The 19,685-nt window shown below is 43.8% G+C and overlaps 1 protein-coding gene across 6 annotated transcripts in view; it reads left to right on the forward strand.

Moving 5' to 3' along the window:
- The first annotated feature begins 13,270 nt into the window (after positions 1 to 13,270).
- INPP5E (Inositol-3-phosphate synthase) overlaps positions 13,271 to 19,685 on the forward strand; it is a 68,401-nt gene continuing 61,986 nt past the window's right edge. For 2 of the 6 annotated variants that reach the window (XR_008408038.2, XM_053786292.2), the window contains exons 1-2: positions 13,271 to 13,417; positions 17,722 to 17,874. Coding sequence is in view for 5 of the 6 variants with exons in the window: in XM_053786292.2 (XP_053642267.1) it covers positions 17,745 to 17,874 (130 nt within the window). In the remaining variant the exon portion in view is untranslated. Of the gene's footprint in view, positions 13,418 to 13,439; positions 13,594 to 14,765; positions 14,898 to 17,721; positions 17,875 to 19,685 lie in introns of those variants that run through there. The other 4 variants (XM_053786295.2, XM_053786293.2, XM_053786294.2 and 1 more) reach the window with 4 other exon arrangements.

Raw genomic sequence — 19,685 nt, forward strand, 5'->3', positions numbered from 1 at the left:
TCAATACTGAAGGAGAGCTCTGGGTGCCTCAATACTGAAGGAGAGCTCTGGGTGCCTCAATACTGAAGGAGAGCTCAGGGTGCCTCAATACTGAAGGAGAGCTCTGGGTGCCTCAATACTGAAGGAGAGCTCTGGGTGCCTCAATACTGAAGGAGAGCTCTGGGTGCCTCAATACTGAAGGAGAGCTCTGGGTGCCTCAATACTGAAGGAGAGCTCTGGGTGCCTCAATACTGAAGGAGAGCTCTGGGTGCCTCAATACTGAAGGAGAGCTCTGGGTGCCTCAATACTGAAGGAGAGCTCTGGGTGCCTCAATACTGAAGGAGAGCTCTGGGTGCCTCAATACTGAAGGAGAGCTCAGGGTGCCTCAATACTGAAGGAGAGCTCTGGGTGCCTCAATACTGAAGGAGAGCTCTGGGTGCCTCAATACTGAAGGAGAGCTCTGGGTGCCTCAATACTGAAGGAGAGCTCTGGGTGCCTCAATACTGAAGGAGAGCTCTGGGTGCCTCAATACTGAAGGAGAGCTCTGGGTGCCTCAATACTGAAGGAGAGCTCTGGGTGCCTCAATACTGAAGGAGAGCTCAGGGTGCCTCAATACTGAAGGAGAGCTCAGGGTGCCTCAATACTAAAGGAGAGCTCTGGGTGCCTCAATACTGAAGGAGAGCTCTGGGTGCCTCAATACTGAAGGAGAGCTCTGGGTGCCTCAATACTGAAGGAGAGCTCTGGGTGCCTCAATACTGAAGGAGAGCTCTGGGTGCCTCAATACTGAAGGAGAGCTCTGGGTGCCTCAATACTGAAGGAGAGCTCTGGGTGCCTCAATACTGAAGGAGAGCTCTGGGTGCCTCAATACTGAAGAAGAGCTCTGGGTGCCTCAATACTGAAGGAGAGCTCTGGGTGCCTCAATACTGAAGGAGAGCTCTGGGTGCCTCAATACTGAAGGAGAGCTCAGGGTGCCTCAATACTGAAGGAGAGCTCTGGGTGCCTCAATACTGAAGGAGAGCTCTGGGTGCCTCAATACTGAAGGAGAGCTCTGGGTGCCTCAATACTGAAGGAGAGCTCAGGGTGCCTCAATACTGAAGGAGAGCTCTGGGTGCCTCAATACTGAAGGAGAGCTCTGGGTGCCTCAATACTGAAGGAGAGCTCTGGGTGCCTCAATACTGAAGGAGAGCTCTGGGTGCCTCAATACTGAAGAAGAGCTCTGGGTGACTCAATACTGAAGGAGAGCTCTGGGTGCCTCAATACTGAAGGAGAGCTCTGGGTAACTCAATACTGAAGGAGAGCTCAGGGTGCCTCAATACTGAAGGAGAGCTCTGGGTGCCTCAATACTGAAGGAGAGCTCTGGGTGCCTCAATACTGAAGGAGAGCTCTGGGTGCCTCAATACTGAAGGAGAGCTCTGGGTGCCTCAATACTGAAGGAGAGCTCTGGGTGCCTCAATACTGAAGGAGAGCTCTGGGTGCCTCAATACTGAAGGAGAGCTCTGGGTGCCTCAATACTGAAGGAGAGCTCTGGGTGCCTCAATACTGAAGGAGAGCTCTGGGTGCCTCAATACTGAAGGAGAGCTCTGGGTGCCTCAATACTGAAGGAGAGCTCTGGGTGCCTCAATACTGAAGGAGAGCTCTGGGTGCCTCAATACTGAAGGAGAGCTCTGGGTGCCTCAATACTGAAGGAGAGCTCTGGGTGCCTCAATACTGAAGGAGAGCTCTGGGTGCCTCAATACTGAAGGAGAGCTCTGGGTGCCTCAATACTGAAGGAGAGCTCTGGGTGCCTCAATACTGAAGGAGAGCTCTGGGTGCCTCAATACTGAAGGAGAGCTCTGGGTGCCTCAATACTGAAGGAGAGCTCTGGGTGCCTCAATACTGAAGGAGAGCTCTGGGTGCCTCAATACTGAAGGAGAGCTCTGGGTGCCTCAATACTGAAGGAGAGCTCTGGGTGCCTCAATACTGAAGGAGAGCTCTGGGTGCCTCAATACTGAAGGAGAGCTCTGGGTGCCTCAATACTGAAGGAGAGCTCTGGGTGCCTCAATACTGAAGGAGAGCTCTGGGTGCCTCAATACTGAAGGAGAGCTCTGGGTGCCTCAATACTGAAGGAGAGCTCTGGGTGCCTCAATACTGAAGGAGAGCTCTGGGTGCCTCAATACTGAAGGAGAGCTCTGGGTGCCTCAATACTGAAGGAGAGCTCTGGGTGCCTCAATACTGAAGGAGAGCTCTGGGTGCCTCAATACTGAAGGAGAGCTCTGGGTGCCTCAATACTGAAGGAGAGCTCCTCAATACTGAAGGAGAGCTCTGGGTGCCTCAATACTGAAGGAGAGCTCTGGGTGCCTCAATACTGAAGGAGAGCTCTGGGTGCCTCAATACTGAAGGAGAGCTCTGGGTGCCTCAATACTGAAGGAGAGCTCTGGGTGCCTCAATACTGAAGGAGAGCTCTGGGTGCCTCAATACTGAAGGAGAGCTCTGGGTGCCTCAATACTGAAGGAGAGCTCTGGGTGCCTCAATACTGAAGGAGAGCTCTGGGTGCCTCAATACTGAAGGAGAGCTCTGGGTGCCTCAATACTGAAGGAGAGCTCTGGGTGCCTCAATACTGAAGGAGAGCTCTGGGTGCCTCAATACTGAAGGAGAGCTCTGGGTGCCTCAATACTGAAGGAGAGCTCTGGGTGCCTCAATACTGAAGGAGAGCTCTGGGTGCCTCAATACTGAAGGAGAGCTCTGGGTGCCTCAATACTGAAGGAGAGCTCTGGGTGCCTCAATACTGAAGGAGAGCTCTGGGTGCCTCAATACTGAAGGAGAGCTCTGGGTGCCTCAATACTGAAGGAGAGCTCTGGGTGCCTCAATACTGAAGGAGAGCTCTGGGTGCCTCAATACTGAAGGAGAGCTCTGGGTGCCTCAATACTGAAGGAGAGCTCTGGGTGCCTCAATACTGAAGGAGAGCTCTGGGTGCCTCAATACTGAAGGAGAGCTCTGGGTGCCTCAATACTGAAGGAGAGCTCTGGGTGCCTCAATACTGAAGGAGAGCTCTGGGTGCCTCAATACTGAAGGAGAGCTCTGGGTGCCTCAATACTGAAGGAGAGCTCTGGGTGCCTCAATACTGAAGGAGAGCTCTGGGTGCCTCAATACTGAAGGAGAGCTCTGGGTGCCTCAATACTGAAGGAGAGCTCTGGGTGCCTCAATACTGAAGGAGAGCTCTGGGTGCCTCAATACTGAAGGAGAGCTCTGGGTGCCTCAATACTGAAGGAGAGCTCTGGGTGCCTCAATACTGAAGGAGAGCTCTGGGTGCCTCAATACTGAAGGAGAGCTCTGGGTGCCTCAATACTGAAGGAGAGCTCTGGGTGCCTCAATACTGAAGGAGAGCTCTGGGTGCCTCAATACTGAAGGAGAGCTCTGGGTGCCTCAATACTGAAGGAGAGCTCTGGGTGCCTCAATACTGAAGGAGAGCTCTGGGTGCCTCAATACTGAAGGAGAGCTCTGGGTGCCTCAATACTGAAGGAGAGCTCTGGGTGCCTCAATACTGAAGGAGAGCTCTGGGTGCCTCAATACTGAAGGAGAGCTCTGGGTGCCTCAATACTCTGGGTGCCTCAATACTGAAGGAGAGCTCTGGGTGCCTCAATACTGAAGGAGAGCTCTGGGTGCCTCAATACTGAAGGAGAGCTCTGGGTGCCTCAATACTGAAGGAGAGCTCTGGGTGCCTCAATACTGAAGGAGAGCTCTGGGTGCCTCAATACTGAAGGAGAGCTCTGGGTGCCTCAATACTGAAGGAGAGCTCTGGGTGCCTCAATACTGAAGGAGAGCTCTGGGTGCCTCAATACTGAAGGAGAGCTCTGGGTGCCTCAATACTGAAGGAGAGCTCTGGGTGCCTCAATACTGAAGGAGAGCTCTGGGTGCCTCAATACTGAAGGAGAGCTCTGGGTGCCTCAATACTGAAGGAGAGCTCTGGGTGCCTCAATACTGAAGGAGAGCTCTGGGTGCCTCAATACTGAAGGAGAGCTCTGGGTGCCTCAATACTGAAGGAGAGCTCTGGGTGCCTCAATACTGAAGGAGAGCTCTGGGTGCCTCAATACTGAAGGAGAGCTCTGGGTGCCTCAATACTGAAGGAGAGCTCTGGGTGCCTCAATACTGAAGGAGAGCTCTGGGTGCCTCAATACTGAAGGAGAGCTCTGGGTGCCTCAATACTGAAGGAGAGCTCAGGGTGCCTCAATACTGAAGGAGAGCTCTGGGTGCCTCAATACTGAAGGAGAGCTCTGGGTGCCTCAATACTGGAGAGCTCTGGGTGCCTCAATACTGAAGGAGAGCTCTGGGTGCCTCAATACTGAAGGAGAGCTCTGGGTGCCTCAATACTGAAGGAGAGCTCTGGGTGCCTCAATACTGAAGGAGAGCTCTGGGTGCCTCAATACTGAAGGAGAGCTCTGGGTGCCTCAATACTGAAGGAGAGCTCTGGGTGCCTCAATACTGAAGGAGAGCTCTGGGTGCCTCAATACTGAAGGAGAGCTCTGGGTGCCTCAATACTGAAGGAGAGCTCTGGGTGCCTCAATACTGAAGGAGAGCTCTGGGTGCCTCAATACTGAAGGAGAGCTCTGGGTGCCTCAATACTGAAGGAGAGCTCAGGGTGCCTCAATACTGAAGGAGAGCTCTGGGTGCCTCAATACTGAAGAAGAGCTCTGGGTGCCTCAATACTGGAGGAGAGCTCTGGGTGCCTCAATACTGAAGGAGAGCTCAGGGTGCCTCAATACTGAAGGAGAGCTCTGGGTGCCTCAATACTGAAGGAGAGCTCTGGGTGCCTCAATACTGAAGGAGAGCTCTGGGTGCCTCAATACTGAAGGAGAGCTCTGGGTGCCTCAATACTGAAGGAGAGCTCTGGGTGCCTCATTACTGAAGGAGAGCTCTGGGTGCCTCAATACTGATGGAGAGCTCTGGGTGCCTCAATACTGAAGAAGAGCTCTGGGTGCCTCAATACCGAAGGAGAGCTCTGGGTGCCTCAATACTGAAGGAGAGCTCTGGGTGCCTCAATACTGAAGGAGAGCTCTGGGTGCCTCAATACTGAAGGAGAGCTCTGGGTGCCTCAATACTGAAGGAGAGCTCTGGGTGCCTCAATACTGAAGGAGAGCTCAGGGTGCCTCAATACTGAAGAAGAGCTCTGGGTGCCTCAATACTGAAGGAGAGCTCAGGGTGCCTCGATACTGAAGGAGAGCTCTGGGTGCCTCAATACTGAAGGAGAGCTCAGGGTGCCTCAATACTGAAGGAGAGCTCTGGGTGCCTCAATACTGAAGGAGAGCTCAGGGTGCCTCAATACTGAAGGAGAGCTCTGGGTGCCTCAATACTGAAGGAGAGCTCAGGGTGCCTCAATACTGAAGGAGAGCTCTGGGTGCCTCAATACTGAAGAAGAGCTCAGGGTGCCTCAATACGGAAGGAGAGCTCTGGGTGCCTCAATACTGAAGGAGAGCTCTGGGTGCCTCAATACTGAAGGAGAGCTCTGGGTGCCTCAATACTGAAGGAGAGCTCAGGGTGCCTCAATACTGAAGGAGAGCTCTGGGTGCCTCAATACTGAAGAAGAGCTCAGGGTGCCTCAATACTGAAGGAGAGCTCTGGGTGCCTCAATACTGAAGGAGAGCTCAGGGTGCCTCAATACTGAAGGAGAGCTCTGGGTGCCTCAATACTGAAGGAGAGCTCAGGGTGCCTCAATACTGAAGGAGAGCTCTGGGTGCCTCAATACTGAAGAAGAGCTCTGGGTGCCTCAATACTGAAGGAGAGCTCTGGGTGCCTCAATACTGAAGGAGAGCTCAGGGTGCCTCAATACTGAAGGAGAGCTCTGGGTGCCTCAATACTGAAGGAGAGCTCAGGGTGCCTCAATACTGAAGGAGAGCTCTGGGTGCCTCAATACTGAAGAAGAGCTCAGGGTGCCTCAATACTGAAGGAGAGCTCTAGGTGCCTCAATACTGAAGAAGAGCTCTGGGTGCCTCAATACTGAAGGAGAGCTCTGGGTGCCTCAATACTGAAGAAGAGCTCTGGGTGCCTCAATACTGAAGGAGAGCTCTGGGTGCCTCAATACTGAAGAAGTTCTCTGGGTGCCTCAATACTGAAGGAGAGCTCTGGGTGCCTCAATACTGGAGGAGAGCTCTGGGTGCCTCAATACTGAAGGAGAGCTCTGGGTGCCTCAATACTGAAGGAGAGCTCTGGGTGCCTCAATACTGAAGGAGAGCTCTGGGTGCCTCAATACTGGAGGAGAGCTCTGGGTGCCTCAATACTGAAGAAGAGCTCTGGGTGCCTCAATACTGAAGGAGAGCTCTGGGTGCCTCAGTACTGGAGGAGATCTCTGGGTGCCTCAATACTGAAGAAGAGCTCTGGGTGCCTCAATACTGAAGGAGAGCTCTGGGTGCCTCAATGCTGAAGGAGAGCTCTGGGTGCCTCAATATTGAAGGAGAGCTCTGGGTGCCTCAATACTGAAGGAGAGCTCAGGGTGCCTCAATACTGAAGGAGAGCTCTGGGTGCTTCAATACTGAAAAAGAGCTCTGGGTGCCTCAATACTGAAGGAGAGCTCTGGGTGCCTCAATACTGAAGGAGAGCTCAGGGTGCCTCAATACTGAAAAAGAGCTCTGGGTGCCTCAATACTGTAGGAGAGCTCTGGGTGCCTCAATACTGAAGGAGAGCTCAGGGTGCCTCAATACTGAAGGAGAGCTCTGGGTGCCTCAATACTGAAGAAGAGCTCAGGGTGCCTCAATACTGAAGGAGAGCTCTGGGTGCCTCAATACTGAAGGAGAGCTCAGGGTGCCTCAATACTGAAGGAGAGCTCTGGGTGCCTCAATACTGAAGGAGAGCTCAGGGTGCCTCAATACTGAAGGAGAGCTCTGGGTGCCTCAATACTGAAGAAGAGCTCTGGGTGCCTCAATACTGAAGGAGAGCTCTGGGTGCCTCAATACTGAAGGAGAGCTCAGGGTGCCTCAATACTGAAGGAGAGCTCTGGGTGCCTCAATACTGAAGGAGAGCTCAGGGTGCCTCAATACTGAAGGAGAGCTCTGGGTGCCTCAATACTGAAGAAGAGCTCAGGGTGCCTCAATACTGAAGGAGAGCTCTAGGTGCCTCAATACTGAAGAAGAGCTCTGGGTGCCTCAATACTGAAGGAGAGCTCTGGGTGCCTCAATACTGAAGAAGAGCTCTGGGTGCCTCAATACTGAAGGAGAGCTCTGGGTGCCTCAATACTGAAGAAGTTCTCTGGGTGCCTCAATACTGAAGGAGAGCTCTGGGTGCCTCAATACTGGAGGAGAGCTCTGGGTGCCTCAATACTGAAGGAGAGCTCTGGGTGCCTCAATACTGAAGGAGAGCTCTGGGTGCCTCAATACTGAAGGAGAGCTCTGGGTGCCTCAATACTTGAGGAGAGCTCTGGGTGCCTCAATACTGAAGAAGAGCTCTGGGTGCCTCAATACTGAAGGAGAGCTCTGGGTGCCTCAGTACTGGAGGAGATCTCTGGGTGCCTCAATACTGAAGAAGAGCTCTGGGTGCCTCAATACTGAAGGAGAGCTCTGGGTGCCTCAATGCTGAAGGAGAGCTCTGGGTGCCTCAATATTGAAGGAGAGCTCTGGGTGCCTCAATACTGAAGGAGAGCTCAGGGTGCCTCAATACTGAAGGAGAGCTCTGGGTGCTTCAATACTGAAAAAGAGCTCTGGGTGCCTCAATACTGAAGGAGAGCTCTGGGTGCCTCAATACTGAAGGAGAGCTCAGGGTGCCTCAATACTGAAAAAGAGCTCTGGGTGCCTCAATACTGAAGGAGAGCTCTGGGTGCCTCAATACTGAAGGAGAGCTCTGGGTGCCTCAATACTGAAGGAGAGCTCTGGGTGCCTCAATACTGAAAAAGAGCTCTGTGTGCAAGGAACAGAAGCTACACTTCCAACATAAGGGTGTCAATAAAATTTTCTATTATATGAAAAGATTGTGCAACATAAGAAAACAAATGAGTGTGCGAAATATAATGTGCACTAACTCTACTAATAGTCTAAACAGCTATGTGAACTCAAACACAACAGTTGGCTGCGCTGCAATTGGCAGCCATCACACTAGAGAAACACACAAGAACGAGTCATATTTTCTATCTCCAAATGAGCCCTGCAGGCACCGAAGATCTATACCTGCAAAACAGAAAATAAATAACTTTTGACCTTCTTATGGTTCCCATCCCATAAAGGCACAAGCAACTTTGATATAGCAGACATGTTAGCAAATATCTGCCTGTGGAAGACAGGCGTTGATCAACATCTATATATCCCTGTCTCAACATAAAAGATAATTTTTGAAAGAACGGTCTGACGGAAAAGAAATTACAGATGCCCATATCACTCAGAGTGGAACTGACAAGCGATATATATATATATATATATATATATATATATATATATATATATATATATATATATATATATATATATATATATATATATATATATATATATATATATATATATCATGGAGATGTCATGTCTGAGGGCAATGTGTGGTGTGAATATAATGCAGAGAATTCGTAGTATGGAAGTTAGGAGGAGGTGCGGGATTACCAAAACTGTTGTCCAGAGGGCTGAGGAAGGGTTGTTGAGGTGGTTCGGACATGTAGAGAGAATGGAGCGAAACAGAATAACTTCAAGAGTGTATCAGTCTGTAGTGGAAGGAAGGCGGGGTAGGGGTCGGCCTAGGAAGGGTTGGAGGGAGGGGGTAAAGGAGGTTTTGTGTGCGAGGGGCTTGGACTTCCAGCAGGCATGCGTGAGCGTGTTTGATAGGAGTGAATGGAGACAAATGGTTTTTAATACTTGACGTGCTGTTGGAGTGTGAGCAAAGTAACATTTATGAAGGGATTCAGGGAAACCGGCAGGCCGGACTTGAGTCCTGGAAATGGGAAGTACAGTGCCTGCACTCTGAAGGAGGGGTGTTAATGTTGCAGTTTAAAAACTGTAGTGTAAAGCACCCTTCTGGCAAGACAGTGATGGAGTGAATGATGGTGAAAGTTTTTCTTTTTCGGGCCACCCTGCCTTGGTGGGAATCGGCCAGTGTGATAATAAAAAAATATATATATATATATATATATATATATATATATATATATATATATATATATATATTGTAGGTAGTAGGTTGGTAGACAGCAACCACCAAGGGAGATACTACCGTCCTGCCAAGTGAGTGTAAAACGGAAACCTGTAAATGTTTTACATGATGGTAGGATTGCTGATGTCTTTTTCTGTCTCATAAACATGCAAGATTTCAGGTACGTCTTGCTACTTCTACTTACATCAAGGTCACACTACACATGCATGTACAAGCATATATATACAGACCATTCTGGGTTTTCTTCTATTTTTCTTACTAGTTCTTGTTCTTGTTTATTTCCACTTATCTCCATGGGGAAGTGGAACAGAATTCTTCCTCCGTAAGCCATGCGTGTTGTAAGTTTCAACTAAAATGCCGGGAGCAAGGCGCTAGTAACCCCTTCTCCTGTATAAATTACCAAATTTAAAAAGAGAAACTTTCGTTTTTCTTTTTGGGCCACCCTGCCTCGGTGGGATACGGGGCCGGTTTGTTGATATATATATATATATATATATATATATATATATATATATATATATATATATATATATATATATATATATATATATATATATATACATACATACATACATACAAACATACATACATGTACAATACACATGCATATAACAGACTGTTGGTCGGGAGTGTGAGTAGTGTAAACTGGAATATGCGTAGTGTGTGTGTACTAGCCGTAGTGTGTGTGTACTCACCTAGTTGTGGTTGCAGGGGTCGAGTCATAACTCCTGGCTCCTGGCCCCTGGTGTGTGTGTGTGCTGTGCTGCACAAGTAATGTATCCACGTCCTTCACCTTTTCATATCGTAGTTCCTGTCTCTCTCTCTCTTGAGAACAAGAATTTCCCTCTCTCTAGAGCTTTGTTCATTCTCTGTATATTTCTCCAGTCTCCATGTAAATATGTTAATTTATATAAACAAGAGTGTATATTAAATGCGGTGTTTGTACTGTATTAAATGCGAGTTCTGTAATCACTTGCACTCACCACTTTCACTCTCTCTTTGTGAAAGTTACATTGTCAGCCATACTTGAAATATAGCTATACATATTAATTATCACTCTTAGATGCCACCATCTCCTCTTTCTGTACGATATCTGTTAATTTTATTTAAGTGCATGTAGGTCCATATTACATTGCGAATGGTATATATTGGCCACATATTGATCAGTAAGATAAATATGTAAGGCTAGGAATTTTATTGGCGAAAGGTTTCGCCCTCGCTGCAGACTTTATCAGTCGATTGCGGAGATGAATCACGCTCATGAAGACATCAGCCTTAGTGGAAGACGAAGTAGACGAAATGGAGAGGCTGATGATCTATTTCGTCTTCCAACATGGCTGTCTTCCGGAACGTGATTCATCTTAGTATTCGACTGATGAAGCTTCTAGCGCAGGCGAAACCTTACGTCAATAAAGATTGTTAGTGTTGCACATGAGTCGTACTTATCAGGTCCATAAATACCGGTAAATGTCTTGATGTTTCGATCGCAAATGTGAGTGTACTTATATTTACTCACCTATATGTGGTTACATGGGTCGATTCACAGCTCCTGGCCCCGCCTCTTCGCTGGTGTATATATGTACTCACCTATATATGGTTACAAGGGTTGATTTACAGCTCCTGGACCCTGCCGATTTGTACTGCCTTCTGTTTGAAATGTAGTTACTTACTCAAACATGACAAAGTATAAAAGAGAACGTCTAAGAACCAGCTCTTGTTAACTCTCCACACACGCCACGTCGGAAGTTTGTTTTATTGAAAACTGACGACTTATCAGTAGTATTTAAAGACATACATTTAAATAAAGACTATTTCCTGTGACGATAAGTTGGAAGTCTTGAAGTACATATATATATATATATATATATATATATATATATATATATATATATATATATATATATATATATATATATATATATATATATATATATATATATATATATATATATATATATATATATATATATATATATATATATATATATATATATATATATATATATATATATATATATATTCCAAGTGCTTTCGTGACTTCTCACATTATCAAGGAAGTATAAAAATAAAAGGTTAACATGAAGGGATATATGAACGAGACTACACCTCGCAGGCTGCCACAGTGGCAGTCTGCGAGGGTGTCTAAAAAATCTGATCCACAATGGTCTAACTCTTTTTGTGGACATATTAATGTTCATTAGCTACTGACCCACATAGTGGAATATTTGACAATATCGTCATCGCTCTAACAAATTTCATTACAATGATGGGAACTCATCTTGTGTGATGGAAATATAATAAAATTCATCCTGCTTGATAAATATGGTAGAAAAGCCATTTTTTTTTTTTTTTTGCTGTAACTTTATACTATCCCTATTGGTTAACGCTCTCGCTTCACACGGTGAGGGCCTGGGTTCGATTCCCAGCCAGAGTAGAAACATTGGACGTGTTTCTTTCCACCTGTTGTCTATGTTCCCCATCAGTAAAATGGGTACCTGGGTGTTAGTCGACTGGTGTGGGTCGCATCCTGGGACACTGACCTAAGGAGGCCTGGTCACAGACCGGGCCGCGGGGGCGTTGACCCCCGGAACTCTCTCCAGATAAACTCCAGATATCATAGATCATTACAGCCACGATGATGCCATGGATACAGTGACTCCATTAATCCAGAGCAAATAATATAATTATTTTCCATGAGTGTCTCATATTATGTTTTAGTTATTTACCTTACACACGCAGAATTTTATGTTTGAGTGTGCGTTAGTTGGTAATACAGAGTTTTGTTTCCACAGTGAAATTGTAGCTTACGCTGTTTTAGTATTGGAAAATAACTAAACCAGTTAGTGATACATGCGCGTGGAGATCTGTGTAAGACCCTGATCTCAGCAGGATTATCTCTGAGTTACAGGATGTGTTGCATTAGGGAGAACAGGTAATTATGGGAGGGGGGGGGGACTAGCCGTACTTTACACCTATACCTGGAGAGGGTTTTAGGGGTCAACGCCCCCGCGGCCCGGTCTGTGACCAGGCCTAATGGTGGATCAGGGCCTGATCAACCAGGCTGTTACTGTTGGCCGCACGCAACCCAACGTACGAACCACAGCCCGGCTGGTCAGGTACTGACTTTAGGTGCCTGTCCTGTGCCTTCTTGAAGACAGCCAGGGGTCTGTTGGTGGGAGCAAAAGCGAGGTACGTTCTCCTGTCATATCCCATTAATAGAGGTCCCCTGATACCGGTGAGGGAGGTTTTGATCCAAGGAGCTAGATTTGTCCTCCCATTCCTTTAATCAAACCTGAATGTTTCCCTGTGTCCAGGCATGCATGGCCCCTACGGGAGGAAGTGAGAAGGGAGGGGTGCAAGAATATATACGAGAGGAAGGAATTGTATATAATGATAGTAGTAGTAGTAGTAGTAGTAGCAGCAGCAATAGTAGTAGTAGTAGTAGTAGCAGTAGTAGCAATAGTAGTAGTAGTAGTAGTAGTAGTAGCAGCAGCAGCAGCAGCAGCAGCAGCAGTAGTAGTAGTAGTAGTAGTAGTAGTAGTAGTAGTAGTAGTAGCAGTAGCAGTAGCAGTAGTAGTAGTAGTAGTAGTAGTAGTAGTAGTAGTAATAGTAGTAGTAGTAGAAAAAGTAGTGTAACAGTGATAGTTGAAAATAAGAAGGTAGAAGTGGTAGTGAAAAAGAGGGGAGGGAAGGGTAGAGACGTAGCTAATAGACAGTAGTATACAGTAGTAGCAGTAATAGTGGAGGAAGTGTAAAACAAGAGACAAGAGAGGAGCACTGCAGGGTAAGTAACACTTCACTAGAGTAAGGCCAAATTCCAGCGTGACAAAACCTCATAGGACAGAACCCACCTCGGCAGAAAACACGAAAGACAAATGAAATGTAGGACAGGAATAGATGCAAAAAAAAAGTGCATTAAATGTTATGGGCATATATTATGCAGACATTTTTGTCTGTGAGAATTTTGTGAGTAGATTAATAATTAATTTACAAATAAACATGATGGTGATATGAATTAAATTTCAATAATGAACAGTACCAAAATATAATGCCTCTATTAATTTTCAAAGTCACCGCTAAATGAAATACAAATTCTAACCTACAGATGGCAGGTCTGTTTGTTATGGCTTAAAATATAAAATTAATAATCGATACTTTTTGACATAATATGTCGACTGTAATATTCTATGTGATGAATTAATTAAAGTCCAGGAGAGTGTATAGATATCCATGAAGAGAAGAAAGGTGTGGGTAATATTGAAAGTTATGATTGTTAGTCTATGAATAGCGCGAGTGAGGAGAGTGAGGCTCAGTGCGTCTCCTGACGTGATCTTCAGCAGTGCCAGTGAGTTACGTTAACTTTAGGTTCCTCAGGAACCACCACAAGTGTTTCCTGACGCGGGTCTTAGATGATGACCTGCCTTTGGAGCTTTTGGTCATCTGACCGAGGCCTTCCGCTGGCTTACCGGTCCACCCCTTTAAAAAGTATGGTCATTTATGACCATTTAGTTTGGGTGGCCAGTGAGTTATTCCAATCATGTCTTTTATAGTGTGGTTCTTGGGATTACTGCTGAGGACACTCTTATTAGTTGGGCAGTTTTGTGTGATCCTTACTGGTTTAGCGCTTGGTTGAATTGATTTAGGTCTATCGTACCTTTTATATGATCATTCTTTATTAAGATCTACTATCTTACCTGTTTTTGAGGCTGATTATTTAATATTTAAACGGACTGTATGTATCTCAGTGGTAGAGCACACGGCCCAACCGAAAGGACCTGGGTTCGATTCTGGGTCGAGTCAAGACGTATGACCAGGTCTTGTACACGTGTTACCTGTGTGTACCTGTACCTAAGTAAACTTAACATGTTCACATAGTATATATACACAGGACATAAGTATTACTCAATTTGTGGGTTACATTTTAGAATTATTATTATTATTATTATCATGGGGGAGCACTAAACCCATAGGGTTATACAGCGCATGTGGAGGGGGATGGAAGGTATTCAGGCTCAAGTCAGAGAACTGGAGCACTGATCCAATTCCCTAGATCAAGAGCCCCTCACCAACATCAAGGAACCTCCCTACAGGGGTACATTTTAGGAGAATATCTGGAAATAAGTCATACTCGCTAAAATTTGACTTCCACACACACGGTGACACTCAGCATTAGTTTACAATACATATTTCTTGTGAAAACTTATGAGAGATTAGTGGAAATAGTACATTTATTTTGGTTGTACAGAATGTATGAGCTAATCAGTGCTTACCTGGCTGAATGTTAACAAAGACACATATCTACTGATGGTTGAGTAAGGTTAAATTACATTAGGTTATTTGGGTTAGGGGAAGCTTTGTCAGGTTATGTTATTTTTTCACCATTTGCAAGACCAAATTATACCTCGGCTCTAAAATCAACTTAATATTGTAAAGTTCAAACTATAATTACTAATCAAAGTTCTCTTGAGGTGCAGTCATTTACTTTTACCAATTCTACTTTGTTTTGTTGAGTTATCATTAACACCAAAGGAAATAAGTTACATTGTTTAAAATAAAACATTGGAAAATTTTAAAATTATGTATCTGGCCTAAATATAACTTGTATTTGATTAACAGCTCTCAAGAGTTAAATAAAGTTTTTCTTCTTCTCTTTTTTAGTAAGTGTCTACAGGAGAAGGGGTTACTAGCCCATTGCTCCCGGCATTTTAGTCGCCTCATACAACACGCATGGCTTACGGAGGAAAGATTCTTTTCCACTTCCCCATGGACAATAGAAGAAATAAAGAAGAACAAGAACTATTTAGAAAAAGGAGAAAAACCTAGATGTATGTACATATATATATATGCATGTGCGTGTCTGTGAAGTGTGACCAAAGTGTTAGTAGGAGTAGCAAGATATCCCTGTTATCTAGCGTGTTTATGAGACAGAAAAAGAAACCAGCAATCCTACCATCATGCAAAACAGTTACAGGTTTCTGTTTCACAGTCATCTGGCAGGACGGTAGTACTTCCCTGGGTGGTTGCTGTCTACCAACCTACTACCTATATGAAGGGGTTCAGGGAAACCGGCAGGCTGGACTTGAGTCCTGGAGATGGGAAGTACAGTGCCTGCACTCTGAAGGAGGGGTGTTAATGTTGCAGTTTAAAAACTGTAGTGTAAGCACCCTTCTGGCAAGACAGTGATGGAGTGAATGATGGTGAAAGTTTTTCTTTTTCGGGCCACCCTGCCTTGGTGGGAATCGGCCAGTGTGATAATAATAATAAAAAAAAGAGTTAAATAACAATAAAGATGACTTCTTCACTATCTCCCTCTTTAATCTGTTTCATTTATTAAAAAAAAAACTTCGGATTACATAAACTGTATCATGTTAAGAAACAGTAGCATATCCTGATACTGTTTGTAGATAACTTTTAAAATTGCCATTCTCACCCACCATCCCTAGAAATTAATCTTGAATAATCCCTAGAAATTAATCTTTGACTAATCTACTTTATAGGTGTAGAGATGTTTGCTGGTGTCTGTAAGTCATCCAGGTGTTCAATTTATGTCTCTTCATTCTGGTTTTGCTTTTTTGCTAGTCTTTTTATTTAAATTGTGTGCCTCTCTTGAGTATCTTGTATGCTGTGATCATATTCACACTTTTTCTCAAATTGTTTGGTGTCAGGTTTTATGGTGCTCTGGTGGCTAAAGCTCTCGCTTCACACAGCAAGGGTTGGGGTTCAATTCCTGGCGAGGGTAGAAACATTGGGTGTGTTTTGTTACACCAGTTGTCTGTGTTCCCTATCAGTAAAAACGGGTACCTGGGTGTTGGTCAACTGGTGTGGGTCACATCCTGGGACAGAACTGACCTAATTTGCCCGAAATGCTCTGTATAACAAGCGACTTTTTATATACGTAGTGGTATAACATAATAATATGTAATAATATAACTACTTACTATATGTACATGGTATACAGGTGTAGCTGAAATCAGTGACACACTACTATATAGAAAGCCGCTTGTTATGCAGAGCATTTTGAGCAAATTAGGTCACCAGTCGACTAAAACCCAGGTACCCATTTTAAACTGATGGGTGAACGGGGACAGGGACAGCAGGTGTCTTATGGAAACACATTCCTAATGTTTTCCAGCCATACCCGAGGAGATTCAAACCCCGGACCTCAGTGTGTGAGCCGAGTGAGCTAGCAATCGAGGTACGGGACACCTGTTTGTCATTGATGTCAGCTAGGCCTGTCTAACTTGTACATGCAGGGGTGTCACTAGCACGTTAAGAGACCATACAATAAGTGTCAGAGGCCCGAGACTGTTCAACTGCCTCCCAGCATACATTAGGGGGATTACCAACAGACCCCTGGCAGTCTTCAAGCTGGCACTGGACAAGCACCTAAAGTCGGTTCCTGACCAGCCGGGCTGTGGCTTGTACGTTGGTTTGCGTGCAGCCAACAGTAACAGCCTGGTTGATCAGGCTCTGATCCACCAGGAGGCCTGGTCACAGACTGGGCCGTGGGGGCGTTGACCCCCGGAACTCTCTCCAGGTAAACTCCAGGTAGAAATAAAGATATTTTTATTATTATTATTATTATTATTATTATAACTTTTGTTCTGTTTGAGTACAAACTATATGACAACCTTTGAACCTTTGCAGGCTATATTTTACAGTACTGAAGCAAGTTGTTACTTTGTTAGCATTGAGTATTGGGAATTGGCGAAACATATGCTGAGTATTAGATGGTAGTCTGAAAGCTTCTTTATTTAGGTTCCAGAGTCCTTTAAAAAGCTAAAATATATGTACTGGCCCATCTCATGTCTAAAAGCTGTAAATTACCTACTAACGTCAATGGAATTGCCAAAATATTATGTAAATTCGGGGTGGAAACATTAGGATGCGTTTCCTTAAGACACTTGCTGCCTGTTCACTTATCAGTAAAACAAGTATGCATATTTCTTCTCAGAATAATTTTATTTTTGTTGTTCTAATTTTAAATTATGTCTCGCACTTACGTACCTGATCACAGAACATTTATTAATCAAAGTTGCTATTTAATAAGATAAAATAATATTGCACAATGATTATTTTGTTGTATTGCTAACACCTTGTCTCTTACACCTATACAGTACTATTTTTTATGACATTTGTAATTTACTGCAATGGTTTAAATTCATTCCTCTGTAAGAGGCTAACCTATGTACATAAGCATACAAATACAGTAACCATTAAATTAGCATCCTTTAGTGAGATAAGTGAACTAAGTGTTATACATTAACATAGTATGTGAAATGCTAATTTATTTCATTCAATATACCAGTCATATCCCACTGAGCCAGGGTGACCCAAGTTTCTCTTTTAATTTAGCAATAATATACAAGAGAAGGGGTTTGAAATGTTAATTACCTGTATTTAATTTATGTGGGGGATGCATTATTGAATTTATACAGTATTAATTTCTCCCAAGACTCCATATTTTGCATGCAGGATAATTATGGATAATACAAAGTTCATGAAGAAATGGCTGAAGTTTTTAATTATTCAGTGAGTGGGTAAATATTTGTCAGTATATTTTCAGTGTATTCTGAAGTAATTGTATACAGTTCAGTATGTTATACATAGGCTCACAGCTCTTTCACCTTTTTTTTTTTTTTTTTTTAGAATATTAAAAGAAGCCAGAGTGGATGGATTCAATAAGCCAAGATGACAATGGGGGAGGCAGAAAGATGGGGTTGGCACGACTTGCAAAAACTCGCAGTTTGTCGAGCAGTTTAAATAGTCTGCCAATGGAAGGAAAGCCAGAGGAGAAAGATGGTAAGGTAACCGAGTTAAGAAATTTCTTACAGTAACTGATTACCAGTTCTAACGTAAATAATACAGGACCTAATAGAACTTAAGTGTGTTCTGTGCATTTTAGTTACCAGTTGTAATGTACATAATATTTAAGTGTGTATGTGCATTTTAGTAAAGGCAGAATATATATATATATATATATATATATATATATACATATGTTCATTAATTTTTTTTGCACTTAATTTTCCCAACAAGTTTATGATGATTTTGAATTTTAATGTCACGTGTTTTTATCAGTACAATAATGTAAATATTGTCTTGTGCAAAACTGGGGGAAAGATGTTATTCAATTAACCCAGTATACACTTTTAAATTTATATAAACATTTCTCTTATATTCATATTTATTCTATTCTAAATGTACAACACTGATTTTCTGGCACCTTTGGTTTCTAAGCCTTGCTAGAATATCGATTTTACTGGACCAACAGAGGTCACATAATAATTCAACACTAAATCTCTAACCCATTTATTATACACCTCCAGTGTCTTGAGAGTATCATGGACTGCTACAAACTTTAAATAAATATTAGTATAAATGAAACACATTTATTAATTGCTGTACTTAAAAAGAATGTTGCAGTACTACCACTCTCAATGCTGTAAATTTAAGAATTTTGCTGTAAACCTAATCTCAAAGGTCTGGAAGTTGAGGGTTTTTGGAATTACAGACTGTTGATTATTTCATTGTGGATTTGTAATGTTGCAGGGGGCACATCTGGGGGACTAGAAGTTGAAGTCACATGATTTTCAGATGTAGGCTACTGCTATGGTACACATTCTTATGCTAGGAATTGTGCCAACTCAAGGGATCACTACCAAGAATTGCTGTGTAAGCAATGTAAATGAGCGTGTTCTATGCACAAAACTATCTGTGGCTGCCCTCGTTATTTTGTCCAGATTAAAGAGGTGCCAGACCATCTGTTGCCGGAAAATTGGTGTTGTACCTGTATTATCTGGGTACGCAGCTTACTTGTGGAACTTATCCGGGAAATTGTAATAAGATAAAATACGTATGTTGTGTTCTGTCTGCAGTATAATCTGTCCTAATTTTTTAAATTTTCCCTGACTTTAGCACATGCTAGTTATGGTCCCGCTAATGTGATGCTATCTAATAATCTACCGTACAGTTTGCAAAGAAATCATCTTTGTCTATTTTCGTATGTCCTATCATGATCCTATGTTATTATGTCTCCTCTTTTTCCTCCTATTTAACAAAGACATTTTCTTTGTAATTCATCACTCAGCTTGAGTCATTTAGAAGCATGGCTTTAAATTTTTAATTTTTATTGAAATGTTTTTTTTGGTGTGGAGACCATAATACAATTGCATGTTCCAGTTTTTCTTTCATGGGAAAAGTGAAGAGTATATATATTTATATGTATTTTTTTGCCATCCATATATGTATTAGAAAGTTACTTTGAAGCTTTCCGATATAACATGCTTTTCATACTCTTGTACAATAGGGCCCCACTTATACAGCAGGTTAGGTTCCAGGCTACTGCTGTAAAGCGAAAATTACTGTAAAACAAATCAGTTTTATTTTAAATGCATATAAATGCCTGATAACATGTTTACACTATCATATATTAACCCTTTGACTGTCGCAACCCCAAATCCTGAGGTGTCTCCTGGTGTCCAAAAATTTTTGAAAAAAAAAAAAAAAAAATTATTTTTTCTTGTGAAATGATAGAGAATCTTTTCCTGATGGTAATGACACCAAAAGAACGAAATTTGATGGAAAACTTGCGGAATTACACTCTTGCGAAG

Source organism: Cherax quadricarinatus, chromosome 42 (genome assembly GCF_038502225.1).
Source record: "Cherax quadricarinatus isolate ZL_2023a chromosome 42, ASM3850222v1, whole genome shotgun sequence".
In the NCBI taxonomy this organism is placed as follows: Eukaryota; Metazoa; Arthropoda; class Malacostraca; order Decapoda; family Parastacidae; genus Cherax; species Cherax quadricarinatus.